At 44.9% G+C, this 23,820-nt stretch overlaps 1 protein-coding gene across 4 annotated transcripts in view; it reads left to right on the forward strand.

Moving 5' to 3' along the window:
* Positions 1-23,820, forward strand: part of LOC123344059 — a 64,445-nt gene that overhangs the window by 12,937 nt on the left and 27,688 nt on the right. For 3 of the 4 annotated variants that reach the window (XM_044979802.1, XM_044979798.1, XM_044979799.1), the window contains 21 exons: positions 19-137; positions 1,231-1,398; positions 2,062-2,270; positions 3,472-3,575; positions 4,117-4,235; positions 4,490-4,657; positions 5,756-5,964; positions 6,906-7,009; positions 8,671-8,789; positions 8,915-9,073; positions 10,222-10,430; positions 11,532-11,635; positions 12,227-12,345; positions 12,781-12,954; positions 14,082-14,284; positions 15,141-15,244; positions 15,400-15,518; positions 19,592-19,756; positions 20,182-20,390; positions 20,840-20,946; positions 22,998-23,113. In XM_044979802.1, coding sequence (XP_044835737.1) covers positions 19-137; positions 1,231-1,398; positions 2,062-2,270; positions 3,472-3,575; positions 4,117-4,235; positions 4,490-4,657; positions 5,756-5,964; positions 6,906-7,009; positions 8,671-8,789; positions 8,915-9,073; positions 10,222-10,430; positions 11,532-11,635; positions 12,227-12,345; positions 12,781-12,954; positions 14,082-14,284; positions 15,141-15,244; positions 15,400-15,518; positions 19,592-19,756; positions 20,182-20,390; positions 20,840-20,946; positions 22,998-23,113 — 3,107 coding nt within the window. The remainder of the gene's footprint in view (positions 1-18; positions 138-1,230; positions 1,399-2,061; positions 2,271-3,471; positions 3,576-4,116; positions 4,236-4,489; positions 4,658-5,755; positions 5,965-6,905; positions 7,010-8,670; positions 8,790-8,914; positions 9,074-10,221; positions 10,431-11,531; positions 11,636-12,226; positions 12,346-12,780; positions 12,955-14,081; positions 14,285-15,140; positions 15,245-15,399; positions 15,519-19,591; positions 19,757-20,181; positions 20,391-20,839; positions 20,947-22,997; positions 23,114-23,820) is intronic. The other variant, XM_044979801.1, reaches the window with a different exon arrangement.

Raw genomic sequence — 23,820 nt, forward strand, 5'->3', positions numbered from 1 at the left:
CTCTCTCTGTCTCTCCAGGTATTGCATGTGGGAATCCGACCCAAAGTATTCAGAACTGGCTGGACGTAAATCTTGGAAACTTTAGCCAATATGCCAAGTATCAGGATTTACTCACTTGGAACCAACATTTTAATGGCGTGAGTATTCTATTTTTGATATCCTAACAGCAGCTATGGAGTTATTTGTGTTTCGTCCTAAAATGCCTGTTACTTTTTCAGTGTTAGCAGTGACCCATGTGCTCTGTGCAACGTGGAAGACCAGGGGTCATTTCCTTTGAAGAGGATGGGCCTCTGGCTTCAATGCCTGACCTACTATCGCCAATGGCAATTGCAGGGATAATCTAGAGAGGATGGAGGAACTTCCACCTAGGTCACATCTCCCCAACTTCTCCACTTTGGTCAAACTTTAAAAAGAAACCCAGCAGGCCCATAGTCAAGCCATCCACAACCATGCAGTATCTTTTTCAAAGAGCCAGATCCTAGTTTGGATAATTCCATCCTGCTCAACTAGCTGGTCCTGGCAGTTTCATTCCAGGACATTTTTTCACTTCCTGTTCTAAACGGTTGTATAGGGTGGCTATGCGCTATTAAACAGCTACTGCATCTCACCCCAGAAGTGACTCCCATTCAGTGATGGGTGAAACAATCCCCTGTTTGTTTATAGCTAGATATTCCTTATTGACTTTGCAGGGGGGTTGCGAGGTTTAATTAGTTAAGGTTTGTAAAGAGTAGATTGGCTATATTTTGCACATCTATAATGATAATCATAAATAATAAAACACCCCATCTAACAACAGCAACAGGGTAACCCCCAGAAGAATGGCCATACTGTGCAGACCAAAGGTCCATCTAACCCAGTGTCCTGTCTTCTGACAATGATCCTCCAGCATAATCTTCCAGAATCAAATATGTGTTTACTGAATCTGCTTCAGCAGCCTTTCCTTTATAAAACACGGATCCTTCTTTTTCAATCAAGGACAAAATACATCACTGTCTGACAAAGGAGCTGATGGATGGTGACTCTGATTTCATTGTTCTGACTCCTGGAGGGGTCATTTTCAGTTACATTTCGACAAAGATTTTCAAAAACCACTGAGGGAAATTTAGATGCCATTAAGTTTAATGGGGTTGGGTGTCTAAATCCCTTGGGCCTTTTCGATTAATGGACCACCCACAGATTATTATAGCATGCTTAGAAAAGCTACCACCTGATTTGTGTTCTTTTCCCTAGATGGCAGTGTTGGACAAGCTGGCCTCACCACAACTTGCATCCTTTACTCTTGAATCAGATGCCATTAATGAAGAGGCGGTGATGTGCCAGGTTCTCGCAAGATTACAGAACAAACCGGCTGAAGAGATCTACCAGTATTTAGACCAATTCAACAAAGAGGCCCGACGGGTATGAATTTGAACATTGATCCTAGTGACACCACTGAAATTAACATGTTCAAAAAGAACACCACTTCAAAGTATCCCAAGGCTCCATCGAGATTGTTCTAAGGCCACCTACCCTTGGGCTGGCTGAGAGACTAGCTCAAAATATTAACAAAAAAGGCAGAATTTATGATGTTTCAGCGTAGAAACATGGGCAAACATATTAAAATTTTGGTGTCTGAAGTTAGGCATCTAAATCTATATTCACTTAAATAAACACAAGTCTCTGAGCACCCACAAACTCCCACTGAAGTCAACGAGAGCTGCAAATCCTTTAAAAATGGTAAACCCCTGGTGAGCTGTCATCATCTGTCTGTCTGCCTAGGTATTCAACATTGTAGTATATGGATTATTAACTTTAAATTCTAACTACTAGAGGCAGATTAGGCATCATGAAGGGAAAGCAATGCATCCAGGAACGGTGCAGTCTGAGGCTCTGCTGTCTTTCCTTTGTCAATGGCCCCAGCAATACAACATATTTCGCAGTACATGTCTACAGAGCATTTTTGGCTCATTGGGACACATTCAGGTTCCTTCACAGAACGTAGCTGTGTGAGGCTTTGCAACTAGGATGATGATCTTTATCACCAACTTTTAATTCTCCATGCTTGGTCATTTTTCTTTTCAGCTGATGATACCCACCATTCAAAATGAAGCAGTGAGGAAAAATATGCTCACCCAGTTTGTGAATGAGATCAAGTCAGGCTATTCAGCTTTCAGCCCTGAAGACTGGACTCATTTATTCACAAGACTAGAGCTACTGCTGCCAAGTGCTGGCGAGATGGAGATTAAGCTATTCCTGACTCACATTCCTGGCTGTGACAGTTTCAGAGCTATGTGAGTATACAGACAGACGTGTATTCTCTGCTCTGTAGAAAGTAAGAAGCAGTTTAAATGGACACACAAAAGGAAGCCGCCGGGCTGTATTTCCCTGAACACAATTTGAACAATATAGTTTTATTTATAAAGTTCTTTATCACACAAACATCCACAGACCGATCCTTGATTCTTACAGGTCAAACTTTAAATAAGACTATAAATGAACAACTGAAAACATAATCTGAGAATACAGTACAGATTAATTTATCAAATGGTATTAAGCTTGACTGATTTCACCTTTTTATACAATGGTGCAACCAGGAGTAATAAAAAGGAAAAAGGAAAGGAAAGGAAAGAAGGATAGCAGGGGAAATTTCTTCTCAATAAAATGAATTGGGCTGCGGAATAAAATCATTACAGACAGAGTTAAAATTAGAGCATCCAAAGCAATGGAGGACACGTTGCAGGGAACAATCCTGCGTTGACCCAAAAGGATGGCAGGAAGAGAAACAGTGGTGAGCAGGCGCAAGACACAAATTTCAGGTCTAGGTCTGAACTCCCCAGTTTGGGTGAGGTTTAGAGCTGGGAGTTTTGTTTGGGCTTGTCTCTGCTAAATGTATATATATTGCCTGTCACTAAAGTCTCTAATTCTGCACTATACAGAAATCAGGTTAGGTCTCATAGTCAGAAGAAAAGTATGTTTCTGAGACACATCCGCAGCCCCCGTGAAATGAGTCTTGGCAAAGGACAAAGCACAAGACGGGGAGCCAAGAGATCTGGGTTCTGTTCCCAACTTGGTGTATTCTCGGGTTAGGGTGGGGTGCTGGAAAGCAGTCAAGCATCTAACTGCCATTGATTTCAGTGGACATTTAGGAGCCTAAAGAGAAGTTCGGAGTTTGACTCCTTTTGAGCATTCCACCTCTCTGTGCTGAAGTTTCTCCATCTTTAAAGTGAGGATATTTACTTACTTCACTGGCTATTGTGAGGCTTAACTAATGTTTGCAAAGTGCTTTGAGATCCTCAGACAGAGGAGGCTGTATAGACGCACAAAATATTTTATTTTCAAAGCACAGTGTGGCTACCCTCCCTCCCTTTATACCTCTGTCTGTTTTTCCGGGAGTTATTATTCTCCTTTAAGTTATGATCCATATCAATGATAATATTGGCGCATATGCAAAGATGAAAATGAAATGTTTTCTCATGTGATTCCATTCCTCAGGGTATCCTCACTAAGTCAGGTGTATCCTTCTATGTCATCAGTGAATCAACAGGGTGTCTACAGTGCTTTATTTACCTTCCTTGAAAATCAGCACAACACAACAGGTAATCTGGACATAAAACTAATTGTTTTCTAATTTACTAGCTTAATGATATTGCTAAACAAGAAGTGGTTCATTAACTCTTTCAAGATGGAATTTTAGCATGGATTAGAGATTCCGCTACAAGAACAGTAGCACCTTCTTTAATACTATGTGACGAAAAGGGAGCGTTAGCTAGTGTTGTGTTAGCAGAGAGAAAACATCTGTGGAAGCATTGCTTTTTTCAGGATGGAGGAAAGGAAAAACAATGGGCCTGATTCTCCTCTCACACTGGTGTAAATCAGAAGTATCTCCACTGAGATCAGTGGAGGTGCAGTGGTTTTAAATGGTGTAAGTGATGGGAGAATCAGTCCCAATGTCCTGTCATTTTTGGGTCACTTTTTGGATATCATAGTTATCCTTTAACCATCAGCATCTGGGCTAAATTAAGAAGAATAAAAGGGAGGTGGGGGAATTCTATTTTAATTAATTGGCATCTCGTGCATGGCTGGTAAATTCCAAACTAAGACCAGGAAAGACAGACTCTGACACTCTCGGCATTGCAGGTTCTGCCTGTGCTTTGGGCAACGAGGTAAGCCTGGACTGGCTACGGAACAACTTTGGGGCATTCGCAGCCAATGCTCGCTATGAAGATTTCACCAAACTTATGGCAAATTTCAATGGGGTGAGTCTGAATTTCATTCTGCTTGCTAAGGACTGGATGCTGTCCCCCTCGCTCATGTTCAGTACCTTACTCGGCGCGTGGTCCCATTGTAAAATACAGGCCTGCTTGTGGAGGAAAGTATTACTCAACATGAGCGAGGGCAAATCTGTCCCTAAATTATCTTCTTCAGTAACACCCTGGAGCAACCCGACTGTCCTGATGTTCACTAGCAACGCCGTTGCCTCGCCTGTAAATCTTTCCTCTTGTCTTTGCAGTTCGACGTAAGTGATAATCTCACTTCAACTCAACTGGCTCATGTCTTCTTTGGCACTGATGTCCTGGAGGATATTGGCATGGCTGAGACCCTCCTGATGTCCCTGCAGAACAGGCCAGTTGACGATGTTGTTGCCTTTGTGACTGAGTTTGTGGCCATTGCTCCTCAGGTAACATACTGATACGTAGAGGTGAATGTGGTTCCTTATGGATTGATCATTTCCAGATAGCAAAGTGCACACTGCAGGGCAGAGCTCAGTGACAGATCAGCCTTCTCTTCTGGTTTTGTTAGTACCTTCAAATAGCCTGGTTTCAGAGTAGCAACCGTGTTAGTCTGTATCCATAAAAAGAACAGGAGTTCTTGTGGCACCTTAAAGACTAACAGATTTATTTCAGCATAAGCTTTCGTGGGCTACAGCCCACTTCATTGGATGCATAGAATGGAACATATAGACACACAGAGAAGATGCCATACCAGCTCTAAGTAGCTAATTAATTAAGAGCTGGTATGGCATCTTCTCTGTATGTCTATATATACTCTTCTTATATGTTCCATTCTATGCATCCGATGAAGTGAGCTGTAGCCCACAAAATCTTATGCTCAAATACATTTGTTAGTCTCTAAGGTGCCACAAGTAACCCTGTTCTTTTTTCAAACAGCCTGGTTCCCTTCCCGGTCAACACCCACCCCCCCAATAGGAGGGTCTGGCTGCCATTCCTAAACAGCAAAGCCAGACAAGGAAAAGCAAGAGTGTTTGCCATGTGGTAGCCAGACACCAGAGCAGACCAACTTTGCTGTGGCTTCTGCCAAGAGTCAAACTGGTCCTCAGAGAGTGAGTCTTCCGAGTGAGCCAATAGAGCAGCATTGTCTGAGCCGGCAGAAGGTGCACTACTAAACTCAAGTTACTGTCCAACCTCGCAGGCAGGAGCTAAACATGAGTGCTCGCTCTGGTTCTAGTTTAGCTGTATATTCCATTAGGACATTTTATTTCGTGTGTTTTGTCATGCTGCATCCAGGAAACAAGCTTCATTTGCATCTTTACCAGCCTTGTTCATTCTGAGTAGTGGAAATTGCACATTGCTGCAGAAGACACTGTATTAGTCCCAGGGAGGATTTTAATTGATATTGGATCCTCCTAAACGTCCATGAACACTTTTATTACCCCCAGACATCCATGTATGTCACAGTAGGAGTCGGTCAGCAGCTCCTCCTGTCTGATTGTACATTGTAACAACCCCGCTTGTGTTTTGTTGTCTTTGTTTTGCAGCAGGGTATCATGTCCCTGGCAAACACACAAGTGCGAGACGCAATGTTCAACGCCATCTTCTCCAAAGTCCGAGGCCAGTTCACCACTTTCAGCATCTTTCAGTATAAGGACTGGTTCCAGAACAAGCTCAGGTTATGGCTTGCCAGCATAAATGCCTCTGCCCTGGCGACCATCCCAAAGAAGATACCTTGCGGAGTTTACCAAATCATGTGAGCATTCTGCTGCCTAGATTCATTTTACCCAGGATGCACTGCACTGAAAGTTGTTAGCGATACCTCTGGAATATCAGCTGGGGAAAATGCAGATGAGCCTTTTGCTGCAATATTTGCCCCAGGAAGAGAACCGCTGCTTGTCTGCTTGCTCCTGCCTGAGCAGGGGAATTTGATCGCATTGCAGTGCAGACGGAGTTGTAAGTTCCTGATTTGATATGGGACAGAGACAAATGAGAAGTTAATTCCATTTCTCTTCTTGCCCATTGTAGCAGCCCATATTTTTATGCTTTCACTTTCACAACTGGAGGCTGTGGGAGGAGCTTTGTGACTCATCCGAGTGAACATTCAGCCTAGTGCTGCTGTGTGCAGCATCTCTCTAGAGCAGTGGTCTCCAAACTTTTTCGATCGTGCACCCCTACCAGTAAAAAAATTTTTAGCACGCACCCCCTGCTGCGCCGGCTCTACCATTTTTGCCGAAGCACGCACCCCACTTTGGAGACCACTGCTCTAGAGCTGTGGTTTTCAAACTGGGGCATGTTACTCGTAGAGCTCTTGTCAGGGGGCACATGCGAAAAATCTGTAATGGCTGACTACACACTTTATTTAGTAAGACTTGGCAATCTAATCGCAGGTATATTATGACCCTATCTCAGATGGGGGTACCTGGTAGACTACATTATTTGGAAAGGGTACGCAGCCTAAAAAGTTTGAAAACCACTAGTCTAGAGGAACAAATTCCCCAATTCCCCTGCAAAAAGGAGGAGGTTTTGCACAGACTGTAGAATGCAGGTAGCAAACTGCACATTGAATCACTGCAGACTCATCCTGTCAGACCATTTTACAAAGCTATAGTAACTTTAGTGGCTCATGGCAAAGAGCTGCAGTGAGGTTTTATCTAATATACCAAATACCCACCCACTCCCCTTCTTTTCCCACAGAATGGCTGGCCTAGACAGCAGCTTCCAAGACATGTCACCAGCGAGCCAACAAGATGTTTACAACTTTGCAAAAGACTACCTTACAGCCAAGGCCTCTCGAGGGGGTACGTTTAAAGTGTCCTGCAAAGTTTTACTTTCTGTTACTCACCTACATTTGTGTAAATCATAGGGAAAATGTCAATCTGGGGGCATGAATATCATGGAGAATTGTCTTATTTAAAAACCAACAGAGGTAAACTGACCTGGCTGTTTGGACGTGATCAGGCTACAGCGTCCCCGGAATCGCAGAGAACTGGGCTGGAAGAGACCCGTTTGCTGTTATTCCCACAGATGTCAGGGCAGACCCTCAGCTGGTGTGAATCAATGCGCTTCCATTTGCAATGGAGCAAAGGTCATTTACCAGCTGAGGTTCTGGCCTATCTATCTTAGGGACTTGCATGGCCCCTGTTACCATAGTATTTCAGCGCCTCGCAATTGCTAGTGTATTTATCCTCACAGTACTCCTGAGAGGCAGGGCAGTGTACACATGGGACAATTAGTCTCCCAGGATGAGATTTTTAAAGGTATTTAGGTGCCTAGAGATGCAGATAGGAGTCAAGTGGAATTTTCAAAAGTATCTAAGTAGGTTAGTGCCTAACTCCCTTTGAAGAAATTGACTACAGACAAACTAGACCATGAGTAATGTATTTACTGAATGTTATTTGATGCTCTACAGGACTGATCGAACAAAGGAACCATATTTAGTATAGTTCCATTTATCCAAAACCCAATTATCTGAACCTCTGCATTATCCACATTCCTCCCTTGTCCCCCCTGTAGTTTGTGCCGGGGGACAGGGAAGGGGTCTAGATAATGTGGAGGTCTGGATAATCGAGCACAGACCCCTAGCGAGGACTGCGAGGAGGAACAGGATGATGAGTCCTGGACCATGGGGGAAGTCACCCCGCTGCTGAATGGCTCCTGCCCACTCGATTATCCAAATTCCTAATTATCTGACTAAAATCCACCTCCCCTCTGCTGTTCAGATCATCGGGCATGTACTGTACTGGCAAACCAATGTGGTTCAGCAACCGACAGAAAACATTTGTCAAACGAAGTATTTGCAAGTAATTCAACTGGCGTTAAGTGACTCCCCGTTTCTTTGTTCAGAGCATGCTCTTAATGTCAGCACCCCTTAGCTTTGTAGCTATTACTCTGTATGCACCCTGCTGTAGATCGGCATAGCCACAATAATCTCAATGGAGCTATGTTGACCAAGACCAGCTGGGGCTCTGGCCAGGGGCGGCTCTAGGCACCAGCAAAACAAGCTGGTGCCTAGGGCGGCAAAATGTAGGGGGCGTCCCCTGCCGCCGGGGAGGGCGGGAGGCTGGGCCAGCGGACCTGCCGCAGTCATGCCTGCGGGAGGTCCACCGGAGCCCCGGGACGAGTGGACCTGCCGCAGGCATGACTGCGGCGGGTCCCCTCTTCCCGCGGCTCCGGTTGAGCTCCCGCAGGCATGCCTGCGGCAGTTCAACCGGAGCCGCGGGACCACGGCACCCGCCGCAGTCATGCCTGCGGCAGGTCCGCTTGTCCCGGGCTCCGGTTGACCTGCCGCAGTCATGCCTGCGGGAGCTCAACCGGAGCCGCGGGAAGAGGGGACCCGCCGCAGGACCGGGGAAGGGCGGCGCAGCGCACCGCGCTGCTTGGGGCAGCGTGATTTCTAGAGCCGCCCCTGGCTCTGGCCCTCGGGCACACAGCACTTCCCCAACCTATGTTTTATTTAAAGGTGCTCCGTGCACTGAGAATACCCGGGGAAGCTTGGGCTGGCTACACGCGAACTTGGGCTCCTTCAGCACTTTGGCCAGTTATGGAGATCTGACTGGCATCAACGCAGACTTCAGTGCTGTAAGTATCCCTGGAGCCAGAGGCATGGGCAGCGTCCTCTTGCCAGCCGCTTGGTTTTCCTTTTTGCTGCTGGCACGTTTTGCTGCAAAAGAACCAGCCAACGGTTTTTGCCTTTGGTTTCCTAGGTCGATGCAGTAGCGGGTCTCAGCCCAGTGCAACTAGCTTCTTACGTGCTGGCAAGCGATGTTCTGCGGGACAGTGACAAAGCGGGCAAGATCTTCGGCTCTCTGAACTCCCACACCGTTGGGGAGTTCCTGGATGCATTCAATGCTGCTGCCCAGCAGGTAAATATGTCCCCTTCCATTCAACAGGTTGGAAACTACAATGTAGGCCACACGCATGCACCAACGGTGGACTTGACCTGCTAAACATAAGGAGATTCCATTTGTGTTTAGTGTGGGCTCCCACCATGGGAGAGATACAAGTTCCATCCTTGCATGTCTACTGCTCTGCCACAGTACATTCCCACATGGATTTCAGCGTTGGCAGAAAAATAAATAAGTGTAAATGTAGACATCTAGGAACAAAGAGCATGGGCCATATTTACAGGATGGGGCACTCTATCCTGGGAAGCAGACACTCTGAAAAAGATTTGGAGGTTGTGGATAATCAGCTGAACGTGAGCTCCCAGTGTGTCGCTGTGGCCAAAAGAGCTAATTCAATCCTTGGATGCATAAACAGGAATCTCGAGGACGAGCTGCTGGATTCCTGGGTCCAGTTCTGGTGCCCACAATTCAAGAAGGAGGTTGATAAACTGGAGAGGGTTTAGAAGAGAAGAGCCACGGGAATTATTAAAACATTAGAAAACCTGCCTGAGAGTGAGAGACTCAAGGAGCTCAATCTATTTAGCTTAACAAAGAGAAGGTTAAGGGGTGACTTGATTACAGTCTATAAATATCTACATGGGGAACCAAGTATTTGACAATGGGCTCTTCAATCGAGCAGAGAAAGGTTTAACACGATCCAATAGCTGGAAGTTGAAGCTAGACACATTCCGATTGGAAATAAGGTGTACATGTTTAATGGTGAGACCTGCAGAACGAGGTGGACGGGGCCAGATTTTGAGTGTGCATTTGCACACATAATTTGCATCTTCAAGAACCATGATCTGGATGCACAACCATAGTAACCCCACATGCAGATGACCAGGTCATCATCTACGTGGTTCAGCACGTGGTTCAGCATGCAGTTACCAAATTTGCATGCACAGCCAGAATCACCGCACATGCAAATTAGATGAGGAAACCTTGTCTGAATATCATGGCCTATGGTCAATCTCTTGGCTGGGTAATGCATTTCTGGGACCTTAATTTGACTCCTCGATGCCAGCACAGCAGGTATCCTTTGATATTAAGCTACCACCCTCCGGTAGCTGGTAACAGTGCAAATTCTAATGCTGCTCTCTCTCTCTCTCTCTCTCTTCTGATTGCAGCATCATCTCCCTCAGCTGCCTCATGCCGATGTGAGAAGATTCATCCTGGGCGAGATCTTTTGCCATTTAAGCACCGTGTTTAAGCTCTTCACCACTGAGGACTATGCCATCTGGTTCGGGGAAAGACTCACCCTCTTCCTGAGCAGCCTTGATGCACAGAATCTGGGCTTTTTACCTAATGACATGTCGTGTGACTCCCTTGCAGCCATGTGCGTATCCCATCCATATCTAGTTCAGTGCTACCCATCATGGAGGCCAGAAAAAATATCTTAGTCATACAGAGGCCCTCTGTTTCATTCTAGCTGGGGAACCCAATCACTAAGCTATGGAAGCAGCCTCTTCGACACTGATAGTCATAGGTGGGGTTGGGAAGGAACTTTCCGCCGGGTCAGATTGGAAGAGACCTTGGGGGTTTTTCACCTTCCTCTGTGGTGTAGGGCATGGATCATCTACTGGGCTCATTTGGGCACAGGGTGACCAGATGTCCTGACTTTATAGGGACAGTCCAGATATTTGGGGCTTTGTCTTATACAGGTGCCTATAACCCCCACCCCCATCCCGATTTTCCACTCTTGCTATCTGGTCCCCTCTACAGGCATAATCCACTAACCAACTCGCTGCCACTGCAGGAGCCTTGAGCATTGGTGGCCCCTCAGTCTCTCCTGTTCTTTACCTGCGGCACGCAATAGTTTAGTCTTTTGAGGACTGAAATGCTTTAGTCACACTAAAGTCACTGGGCTCAATACAGGGGAATCAGAGTGAAATTTAATGGCCCTGTGCTGTACGGAGGTCAGACGAGGTGATCTGATGGGGCCCGGAACTCTGTGACACTAACACAAAGTCAGACCAGACATCAGACCTGAGTCTCTTGCACGGAGGTGCTGAGCGCTGACCAATAGGCTCGTGCTATGCTGACATATGAGTGACCTGTAAGAGGCCATGAACTGAACGGCACAGGGGCTCTGAAGCTAAGGCGCTGCTCTTCTGCCGTACACCAGTGGGCCTGTGAGGAGGAGGAATTAGAGTGAGTCCTTCTATCCAAATGGGAGACTGAATGAATCAGGGCACGGCCTAGTTAACTCCTGTGAGGAAGGAAAAAGCTGCATTTGTCCTGTGACACGTTCTGGGTCTGTTCCTTACTACTCTGTACTAGCAGGCAGAGTTGTTCTTTCAGCTCACCTGGTAGAAACCTTTGTACTTACAGGTTAAGGCTGTGGGTACTCTTCCCTGTCATGTGGTTTAGCTGACAGTAATCTGGGCACTGATCTTTACGTTGCCCCAGTAACAAATGAAATCTCCATATTCTGCAGCGTGAAGACCCTGAGTGACCATAAAGCGAATGGGACGTATGAGAACCCACAGGACATCTTCTCATTTATAAAGAGAGTTCTTCACTTCCAGCTGGAAAACTCAGGTAACAAAGACCTAGGTCCTCTGGATCGCTGCGTCTTAAGGCCAATGGAAAGATGGCAATATTCAGGCACTGCATGATCTACCACTGTTTAAGCAGACTCCAAGGTTTGTTCTGGTCCCTAGCAAAGGGCAACTGTCCATAGGTGACCAGTCTCCCTTTACTCCTCACCATCCACCAGGCTGCCCTCTGGGGGCATTGCTTTGAGAGAGGCACTCTCTGTCTATTTTGAAAACTAAAATCTTCCCTAGACTGTGCAGAAGGATAAAGTGCAGAAGCACAGGGTTTAAACCAGGAATAAGGCGAGAAATGCTTTATGGCAACGGACCATGCAGCGCATGTAGGAGATTTGCAGCTCCCTCATTCATGCCTCTTGGAATCCCATGGAATTCAATGAGATCTCAACGCATGTACATCAGAGCAGAATTTGATCTCTCTCTAAACCCTTAAGGTTTGAATGCCAAACTGGAAGCTCTGCAGCATGATCCATGGTTGTGTTTTGTCACCAGTGGGGACTCACCGTGTTAAAGGCCTCACCTGTTCAGCACAGAGAAGAATTATAGTTTTCCTGACTCTCTGCTTTCCTTCACGTAGGCTTGGCCTGTGCTCAGGGAATCACCACAGACAGGCAATGGCTGCTACAGTATTTTGGGCTCTTCACTGTTTATGGCTCGTACTCTGACTTCATCACGTTAAAGAGCAGATTCCATGGGGTAAGAGCTAGATTTGAAACTCTATGGCATTTTGGTCTCAGTAGGAAAACAAGCTTACATTTAATGGGGCGGTGTCCAACCAGATTCGGTCAGCATTGTTTGACTCAGCATAGGAGCCAAAATTAAACCTCGGGGGAGGGGGAGAAGAAAGATTTCAGTTTCAAGCTTCCAAAGATGGTTACTGCTAAGCAGACAAAGGAGACACTGATGTTAAAGTACAGACCGTCTCTTGGGAGTTTCCTTTCCAAATAATTCGTTTAATAGGATAAAACCGTTGCCTTGGCAATTGCTCACAGCCAAATGATACACTTTGCCCTTCCGCTAAAAATGCTCACTGGATCTGGGTTCATATGCCAAACATGTCAAAGTTCAGGTGCTTTGAGATCCGGGAGTCTGACATGGTTCTCACTTACCCGTGTTCTGTGTCTGACGCAGCACGACTCCCTAGACCTTTTCTCAGCAAGTGCACTGGCCCAACTGTCTGCTCAAAGCAACACCATCTACAGCACCGCGGCCATCCAGTTGGTCTTCGAGGCAATCAGAAGCAAGGAGGAGCCGCTCCAACACCTCAGCACTTACCTGGATGATCTCAACGCCCTACTGCTGAAGGTAAATAAACAGATCAACTACATTAGTAGAGTCTCCTGGGTTCATACACATGCTGCTTGTGCATCCTTCATACTACCATAACTGAGACTCAATCTGGGACCTTCATGGCCCTGAAGCAACAGTAGATCTACCAGATGAGCCAGAAAGGAGTTTTCCCCAGCTGATGCAGTAGGAGCTGTGACATGTTTGTTTATCCCAGCTGGAATTTAGTCTAGCCCAAATCCCTGAGATCCTTATTCTGGCCTTGCTTAGGCAAAGTTCCCACCTGTCCTCTTGCACAAAGACCAGTTAAAAGGGCTTTCCTCAGAGGAACTACATGAAATCTACTGGGATTCTTTGGGGTTCCAGTCGAGTTTTGCTGCTGTGAAGCTCAACATCAGCTCTCTGCCACACCAGTTTGTCTGCCCGGCCAGCAAACTCTGCAGGATTCTGCCAGTCCAGACCTTGCCTAGGGGGTAACATTCAGTGAACCCCAGCTCCTGAGATCCCCAGAGACATCTCTCTTCAGTGTCCAGCCCTCGCACTGAATTCTCACAGAGCTGAGAGGTAAGCCAGTTAGTAGCTGCTATGTGAGATAACATGTGCGTCCATGTGCATGTGTTTACATGCAGACTTTCCGCAGCTTGTGCTAGGACACCGCATAACTCTGGTGAGTTGTAGCTGTCCTCACGGTAACAACAAAGGAAAGCAGACCAACCTGAGTGCATTCAATTATCAAGGTTTTATGGGATCTATGACTTGAAACCACTGACTCTGAAACCAAAGACCTTAGTGTGAGAGCAGCCCAATTCTCCTCTCACTTACGCCAATCTGTATCAGGAGAACGTCCATGGAAGTCAATGGAGTTACCGAGGTGTACCACTGGTGTGATGAAGAGATTCAGGCACTGACTATCTGCTTTGCTGCCCAACTTTGCTTATAAGGAAAGCACAACTTGAGACATGCCAATTTCCCAAAGTCTCTCCAAGATTACCCCAGCTGGCTCATGTTTTCACCAATTATAGCAGGTCGGGGAGGAGGAATTGTGATCATTTTGCCAATTTTTTCCTGCCATTTTTTCACCTACAATTCAAGATGTTTCAGCAATTCTGCTCTCTTTCCTTCAGCTAATCTCTTTCCTTCCTCAGAACTCCGGTTTGCTAGGGAATTCCAAGGTGCGAGACACCATGCTAATGATGTCAGCAGAAATGGTCTTCCCACAAATCACGGCCATGTCTCTGGAAGACACAATCATGTGGCTCCAAAGACTGAACTTGCTGCTCCCTGGTGTAAATGCAACAACACTGGAACTGCTGCCTCTGACTATGCCATGCCCATTTTACCAAGCCATGTGAGTACTTGCCTATAGTGCTGCATTCTGCTTTGAATTTTGTTTGCATTGCTATTTGGGCAGGGTGTTCATCCTGGACTATTAATGTCACCCATCAGTCATTTTCCGATGACGTAGTGATGCCTATCCTTTACCTCCTTTTCCCATATAACCAAGCGCATTCATTCAGCCCACAAGTTCAACGGGTACTGTATTTCCTTAGAGCAGGGTACTGAATATAAATTTTAATATCTCCAGCATTCAAATCCCGTTCATAAAATGTGTTCCAGAAGAAAACTAAATCGTATTTCTGATCTGTAATGGGGAAATCTCAGCAGAACATAGACACCGATTGCTTGGGGACAGGGACAGAGATTCTGAGCATAGGATCCTCCCTTTCCCATCTCACTCCTTCAAGTCTCTGCTGCAAGTCTTTGGCATGGATTCCCGTGGGAGCCCACTGCTGAGTCAGACACTTGGACACTGTTGAATAACAGGAGATGCTCTCTTCCCTCAGAGACTGAACTATATGCATCTGCAGTAGTTTCAGTCAACAGAGAAAGGGACCAGACTTGGAAATCTAACCTCTCTCTGTAGCCTTAGAAAAACATTGGCTAGAGGGATGGGTGGGTGGGTGTATAGATTTGTGTCATCCCATGGGAGTGAGCTAGGAAGCTGTGGTACACAGGAAGTGGGACCTGGGATGAGACATTTAAAAGTGTTTCATTCACACCTTCTCACACGCCCTTACCTATGACAAGTTCCTGCCACTGTTGCTAACTGAGGATAACAGATAACAGGCAGCCAGTCCTGTACTCAGACATGCTACCACACCCGAATGGAAGGAATCTGAGCGACTTTTGGCTTTATTTTGTAGCATTAAAGCCGTTGGTGGAGTCTACTCAGCATTATCAGCCAGGAAGAGGCAAGATGTCTATGGATTTCAGAAGGCCTACCTGACTGCACAGTTCACAGACTCAGGTAAGACGCTCACACAGTAGGTGAAGTTATGGAGCTCATTCTTGTGATTTAGACAGCCTTGCACTGGAAGAAATTCCACCCTCTACGACACAGTGCCTTATCTGTCATCAGTAATATGGTCTGTTGTTTAACCCTTTGTATTCAAAACTTTTCAGGCTCAGCATGTGAGGATGGAACCCACGGGACCAGAGACTGGCTGCAAAAGAATATGGGAGAGTTCTGTTCTGTGGCTCAATTAAGCGAACTTCAAACCTTTTACCCAGACATTGATGGAGTAAGTTTTTCTGGTCAATGCGCTGAGCAATAGTAAAAGCCACCGCTCTCTTCCAAGCAATCAAAGTAGCTTCGCGGGATCCGCATTTTACAATGTTGAACATGGGAAGGATTCAGATTTTTAAGGAAGATGAATTTTTTTCCCTCCTTTTTTCGGGTTCTCTTGATTTTTCTAAAATGGCTACATGTCCTAAAGCAGGGATCAGCTTGGGCCAAGGTGGGAGAAATATATGAGAGGTTAAATTATCTTCCTTGCTGCTTGCCTTTTTCCTCAAAACCTGTCTCTGATCAAAGATAAGAGTGAGTGTCCTAAGTTATTAGAACATTTTCAGATACCCCAGTGGCCACGCTTGCAACATATCTGAAACACAGATGTATGCTCTTTGTATAGAGACAGGAAGGCCTATTTTATGTATTAGAGATCCCCTTTAAATCAAGCTGGTTTCAAGGCTGTACTGTGTCTGACGCATCTGGACTTTGCCATTCCTATTTGCCTCACACATTCTTCAAATCATAGCTTGCCTTTGAAAGCTACTAGCAGTTGGGCGCAAGTGCTTGGATGTATTGGAATAACAAACACACACACATTGCTCCAGTTGGTAAGATAATTGTCTTCAACTTTTGTCCTCAGTTTAGTCTAATCAGTAGCAATGGGTTTTATAACATGAGCGTTTACCACCTAATTTGTTCCATGGAAAGTGATTGTTAAGATGCTGACCGTACAATGCCAAAATTATCACTATGGCAAATGTGTGTTAAGAAATGAAATGACCAATAGTAACAGAGATGAGTCCAACAGTAACTGCATCCTATCATAATAATATTTGATGGGAGAATATACATACTTAAATGTAACCATGCAGTTGACAGAAATTACAGTAATGGAATACTTTAGAAGTATGACTTTAAATCCATAAATTCTGCTCATATCATCATGTGAAAAGTGAGGATTTTTGTGATCTCTTCATATGATTCTTTTCAAAACTGTGCATAATTGTAATACACCTAAAATTATGTTTATCCTTGAATTTCACCGATGCTCTGTAAACCAGTGCTAACATTCATGGAAATGTTGATTCTGTTTCTAAACAATTTTATTTTGTGTGATTGTATCTGTCTACTCGTCAATAAAAACTAATTTTAAAATAACTGATTTAGTACGTTTCATATTGTTTTAAAGCATTCTTAATACACGTCGGCACTTTGAACTACCAGGTTTGTAGTGGTACAAAAACATAATGGCAAACTGGTTGCTACTGGTTGAACTAAACTGTAAATATTTCTGTTATCTCATAATACTGATCACAATTTGCCAGTTTCTTAAAGAGATCAAGAAGTTACACCACATTATCACATGCCATTTTATTAATAACACATGAATACATGCTCCATTTCGATATCTTTATATAAGGCAGATGCATTAGCCAATAAAACTTTGCACACTAATATTTTTAGCAAATATTAAGTACCAACCATATTAGACCTTCACCACTTTGCATCAGCTTACCTAGAAGTTCAGTTAGAACTTCACAACATTGTTCTGTTCTATTCTATTCTCGATAGGTTCTTATACGACGCTCATCACCACAGTGTCAGAACACTTCCAAGTAGTGCATTAAGCAGCACGACTAGCATGTGAGCTGCACCAGTGTATCAGCTGGAGATCTCCACTGATATGCAGGCTATTAAGGCATTACAAGATGCAACTTTTCTCTTTTTGATGTACATGGATATGATGTGTCACAGTCTTCATTTCCAGTGCAGTAGCATTAGAGCATTTCAGTCTGATCATACACGTTGGGCTATCACTGCCATTGAGCGTGCACCGCTCTGAAATGGAAGGTTTTATCGGTAACTCTTATGACAGCCATTCATAAAAAGAGTCGTTTGTCAAAACATTTTTGTACCAAGAACATTAACTTGAAGAAACTGGCAAAGTGAGGTCTCTGCATGTTGCACTGATTCAGGGTCATTGCATATTTTTTGCATTATTATTTCTCTTGGAGATGGGCCTGTATTAGAACCCCAGATTAGAAACCCATAAGACACTGGGAAAGTCCAGATTCAGCTGAACTTCTTGTCTCAAGTCTTTATCTTACTTATTAGTGATGATACATGAAAAGAAAACAACCCAGCTTGACTCTCAGATCCCAGGCTGAGTTTGCCAGGTCAGCAGTTAGAAAAAGACATCTTTTTTTGCCTGGGAACCAAGCACATTATGTGTGGGAATAAAGGAGCCATGATAATGTGACTCCACTGCCATTTTTAAAGAGGCACTCTTCAGAACAGAACTACACTTTAATTGTTCTAACATGGGGAACCAATGAAAAAATAAGATGACTGGGACTAGGAACACCATCAAGCCTTTAACTTGTTAGAGGAGAAATTGCTTCCTGCACCAGACACAACTCTTCAGCATCCATTCACTGTGCTTTCTATTTATATTCCTGTACAACTCACAATATGCTAAGGATTGTCCACACACACACACACACACACACACAAACAAGCAGACAGTCCCTGCCCCAGGAGCTTACAATCGAAGAAACCGAGGTCCATATGATGGTTGGGGAGAAAGGGACACCGTCTGAATATATACAATGTTTATATACACTGGAGTACTTTTGGCTTTAGCAAATAATTACACATCACCTATATCTAAAGGCACCTCAGCCTAGCTATAATTAGCTAGCCAATTTCTTGTCAGTGTCATGCAAGTAGATCTTGAAGAAGGAGAGGGTGGGGTCCTTATGGAACATTTCTTTGAGAGCATCCATGCTTTGGTAGTGTGGAACAAGCAGCAGACAGGTGAGGAGTCAGGGCAGACCAGAGGGAGCTGGGAGGGGAGAGGCGATATGATAAATGACAAGGTGGAGAAATAGGGAGAGTAGAGCAAATGGATGCTACAGACTTAGACTTAGCGGGCAGTGCAGGACTGGATTGCTGGTGAAGGACGGACATCCCTTTGCTGGTGCCAAAATGTCACTTAATGATATTGATGCCGTGGTTTCTTTGGGGGAAATGATGACGAAGCTCCAACATTATGACAATTACCAGCCCCTAAGAATATTACATTAGAACCAACTCTCCTGCAGACCTCCAGAAACAGAGAATAGACAAAAAAAAACCCTAACTAAATCAATTAGGAAAAAAGGAAGTTCCGCTGATGTGTAATAACCCATCTACAGCTGGACATAAATGCAGCTTTTGAGATTCTCCCCTCAAAGCCTCTTGAAAAGAAACTCCCGGGATTTTATATCCATCGTCTTCCCATCAAACCTTAGGACCAGACTATTCACTCTTCTCTTCCACCCTTCAGACCAGGGTAATGAGGGATTCTGAATCATCTGCCCTACACCACATCTGTTTTGCCGTCAAGGCCAGACTGTCCCTATCTCTAAGACAGAAAGGTCACCCTGGTGATCAGTGCCCAGCCAATGCTTTGTTTACCTCGACTCACTGATGCTAGGATGACTGTCACCAACCTACACAGGCCACAATGTCCCTTTACAATCTTATGGAGGAATCTTCTTTGAAGCCCGATCCCCAAACTAGCGTTCACCCAAAATACACATTTTCTTCCCCAGGAGTCCCAGCCCTGGAATAAGAGCAGGCATAGCCCTTGGAAGACTTTGCAGAGACCTTCTAGGTAGGGGACTCCATGTTGCCCTTACAGGCCAACTCCCCAGCTGTGTTGACTTTGACTTCACTGGAGCTTTGTCACTTTACATCAGCTGAAGATCTGGCCCACAGAGCTTGCCTTGCGAAGTGGTGACCCTGCAGGGAAGTGTCACCTTCCGGAGGCAGTTTGGAAAGTTGTCATTGTTTCAGACATAAACTTACATTGATGGAATGGAGGAACCAAAAGATATAGGGGTAGCAAGTGCACCCAGTTGTTTTGAATTTCATGGGGACTGGACCACCTGTTTTTCCTGCAGATCCCCAGGCTCCGTGTGATTGGGTAGCCCATGCTTCCTGCTCGTCCCGCACTAATGGGGGGGCCCCTCCCTTCTGGGACATCCCACCCACCAGCATGAATGCTCAGTCTTACGGTGCACCTATGCTTGTTCTTAGCTTAAAGGGCTCGATTTACTGACCCCGGAACAGATGGCGCAATTAACTGTGAATCTGACGCTGAACAGCCTGGCGGACACGCTGCTAATCCTGGCCGTTCTGGACCAGAGTTCGTATTACACCGTCTATAGATACATGAGGGAGTTTAATGTGTACGCGCACCAGGTAAGGAGCTAAAGAATCCATCATGTTTTCAGACTTCTATGTTGTGTTAATTCTGTTATTGTGGATGTGTTAGGTCCTATGTCTTGTTAGAACTGTCTTAATCATACTGCCTGCCTTCCCCTTTGCTCTCTACACACAATGACACCCTCTACACACAATATAGCCTAGGGCAGGGGATAGCTATGGTTAAACTTCAGGAAAACTTGAATGGTTCAAGGCACTGGGTTGAAAGTGAGGCAGCAAATTCACAGTCATTGGAGTTACTCGGGGGTGAAGATAGGTGACCGACTAGCACAGCTGCTTTAGGAATAATGAAGTCAATCCTACCACAGTGCAGGGGTCCGAAATAGGTGATTCATTAACGATCTCTTCCAACTTCAATGGCTACACGATCCTGATACACTTGTGCTTTCTCCATATTGCAGGCAAACCTGACTGCCTTGCCCAACGCTTCGGTTAGAGATTCAATACTAAGGACTGTATTTACAAAGCTGAGATCCAAGTTCCACCTTTTCCTGACAGAAATCTGGGCGGACTGGTTCCAGAAGCAACTGCCCTTCTTCCTCCCTGGTATAAATGAAACCTATCTTGCATGGCTGGGAACTAACTTCTCCTGTGACTCCTACCAGGCAGTGTGAGTATTACTATCCCAGGCTACGTCGGATGCTGCAGGAATTGCAAGCCAAAGCTAGTATTTCTGCCGAGATGGCTAAAAAGGAGGTTTTGCTTTTCTGAGACAGCGTTCAATGTCTTACTCTCTCTGTAGTAGGCAAAAGCAAGCATGACTTATTAGACAGAATCAACATGTGGAACTGTTTTCTCTTTTGATTTTGCAACAGTACCGCAGATTCTGAATGCTTCCAGGAAGAGTGGAGAATATGACATTTATTCTGTAGCACCTACCATCAGAAACAGCATGCTTTGTCATCCTTTTCTTTATTTTTTCTTCAGAATGTAAAGTGAAATTAAAGAGAGACGACAGCCTCCGATGATACCTACCAGGATGATGCAATGAGGAGACACCTGCCTTTAAGCTAAACCAGCCAGATTCCTTTCTCATCTTCTCCTCTTTTGTCTCCTCAGAGTGAAAGGGTTTAACATCGCCTATGAATCTCTCTCGCCTTCCAGCAGGACTGATATATACAATGGTTACATGAAAACCTACCTGAGTCAACAATCACTTTCAACCGGTAACATCCGTACAGGAGCAGACTGATAGATCTGAAAGTGAAAGGGGACTTTTGATTGATTATGAGCATGGAGTCTGAACTCCTGCATAACACAAGCCATAAAAGTTCACCCAGTGCATTCAGACCAGTAACCTGGGATTGATCTAGAATATCTCTTTGAGAGAGATGTCCAGTCTTGATTTAAAGACTCCAAGTGCTGCAGAAGACCCACCGTATACCTGTAGATCAGCAGATGGCATTTATAGCTTCCTAGACAAAAAACTTTCCATTTGAGTTTCTTGGGGCGTGTTTTCCCCCCCTTAAAACCATTACAAGGAAATCAATCACAATTTGGAAGCAATAAATGCATCAGTGGTTTAAGGTACAATTAGGGTGACCAGACAGCAAGTGTGAAAAATCAGGACAGGGAGTGGGGAGTAATAAGCGCCTATGTAAGACAAAGCCCCAAATATCGGGACTGTCCCTATAAAATCGGGACATCTGGTCACCCTAGGTACAATATGCTCTGGAATTCCCCAGAAAGAGGTTATTCATCCTAGGCAACGCATTTGTGGGCTCCGATTCTCTAGTCCACCCAAGTAGCACTTTGTGTAGCACCCAATTATACATATAAAATGATGGGGTCTAAATTAGCTGTTACCACCCGAGAGAGCGAGATCATGGAGTCATTGTGGAGGGTTCTCTGAAAACATCCACACAATGTGCAGCGGCTGTCAAAAAAGTGAACAGAATGTTGGGAATCATTAGGAAAGGGCTAGATAATAAGACAGAAAATATCATATTGCCTCTATATAAATCCATGGTATGCCCACATCTTGAATACTGTGTGCAGGTGTGGTTGCCCCATCCCAAAAAAGATATGTTGGAATTGGAAAAGGGTCAGAAAAGGGCAAAAAAAATTATTAGGGGTAGGGAACAGCTGCCGTATGAGGAGAGATTAAGAAGACTGGGATTTTTCAGCTTGGAAAAGAGACGACTAAGGGGAGGATATAATAGAGGTCTATAAAATCATGACAGGTGTGGAGAAAGTAGATAAGGAAGTGTTATTTACTCCTTCTCATAACACAAGAACTAGGGGTCACCAAATGAAATTAATAGACAGCAGGTTTAAAACAAATGAAAGGCAGTATTTTTTCACACAACGCAGAGTCAACCTGTGGAACTCCTTGCCAGAGGATGTTGTGAAGGCCAAGACTATAACAGGGTTCAAAAAAGAACTAGATAAATGCATGGAGGCTAGATCCATCAATGGCTATTAGCCAGGAGGAGCAGGGATGGTGTCCCTAGCCTTTGTTTGCCAGAAGCTGGGAATGGGCAACAGGGGATGGATCACTTGATTCCCTGTTCTGTTCATTCCCTCTGGGGCACCTGCCATTGGCCACTGTCAGAAGACAGGATACTGGGCTAGATGGACCTTTGGTCCGATCCAGTATGGCCGTTCTTATGTTCTTATGTTCACCAGGATACAGGACAGGAAGGAACAAGGTGACTAAGTTACTTATGAGTCTCCCCCTATTCTTGGCTAGATTGGGGCCCAGTTGATTGCTCATAGTAAGTTAGAGCAGCCTCAGGGTTCCTCTAACATACACTTGACTGCAACAGCTGCCTCAAGGCCATTTGATTAGCTGAGATTAATGAGAGCACTGCACTCAGTCAAGCAGACTTACTCTCCCCCCTGCTATTCTCCCTCTGCCTGGGGCTATAGCAAGTTGCCGTGCAGAGCTGTGCCCGAGGCTCTATTCTTCTGACACTGGCAGTATTTGCCAGAGGCTGGATCTGGCTGGTTTACAGCCCTTTTACACTGCCATGAAGCATACAATGGCCAATACCTAAAGAAGAATTGAGCCCTATGTCTGTGCATTGTCTTAATATCCTTTTACCTACCATGCAAAAGTATGACCCTTGCGCCTCCTGTCCCATGATGTTTCTCTGTAACCATTATTGTGCAACATCTACACACGCAAACGTAAATCCTGGTTTCAAATACATGGGATTGATTTTATTTGGTCACTAATCCTGCATTTTTCCTCTTTGATCGGTCCAAAATCTAGGAGTCGCTTGTGACAACCAAGCAGGGCTCATAAAGTGGGCTGATGTTAATCTTGGGAAATTCATTCAGCAATCATCAGTGCAAGACCTTGTCAGTTTCAATGCAGAATTTAAGAAGGTACTGGGCTGGCACTGGGATTTTAAACTTGTATAAAATGTTAAATTGCTGACATGGTTCCCGGGATCATCATTCATGGCCTTGGTGTGTCATGTGAGGGTTGACAGCAACAGACCTCAATGCTACAGGTGAAAAAGGGCCATCTTTAATGGACAAAGGGCCAATCATGCAAGAAGCTGCTGTGAGGTGTGGAGCACACCCTCTTCTCAGCACCTCACAGAATCAGGCCCACAGTATCCCAGGTTGCATCCTGAACAGTGTGGGAAAAAAACAAACATTCCTCCTTATAGGCTCTGAAACAAAGACTTCTATTGACCTCAATGGGCTGTGGATCAGACCCATATCAGTCTGACAATAGGCTTGGATAACTGGCAGTTTGACTCCAACTGATGGGGGATTGTTCCTGACCAAACCAGATGGAGTTTTGAAAGCTTATGTACTCTGGAACATCATATGTATTCTAAAGAACTTGACACAGTACATGGATGCTTCTGTATCTGCTGCTAGAAGAGTACCACACTGAAAGAATAAAATCCACATGTTTGGGGAGATATTAGTTGCTGGAGTGTAAATTGCTTCCTGACCAATCCCTTTCAAACAAAGCAGCGTTAGAGTCAATCCTACATCTAACTTGGCCCATTACATGGCTCTCCAAACATCTGTAGCCTTCTACATTTTTAATTAAACTTGATTTTTTTTCGCTCGCT

The sequence above is a fragment of the Mauremys mutica genome, chromosome 11 (assembly GCF_020497125.1).
Source record: "Mauremys mutica isolate MM-2020 ecotype Southern chromosome 11, ASM2049712v1, whole genome shotgun sequence".
NCBI lineage: Eukaryota > Metazoa > Chordata > Testudines > Geoemydidae > Mauremys > Mauremys mutica.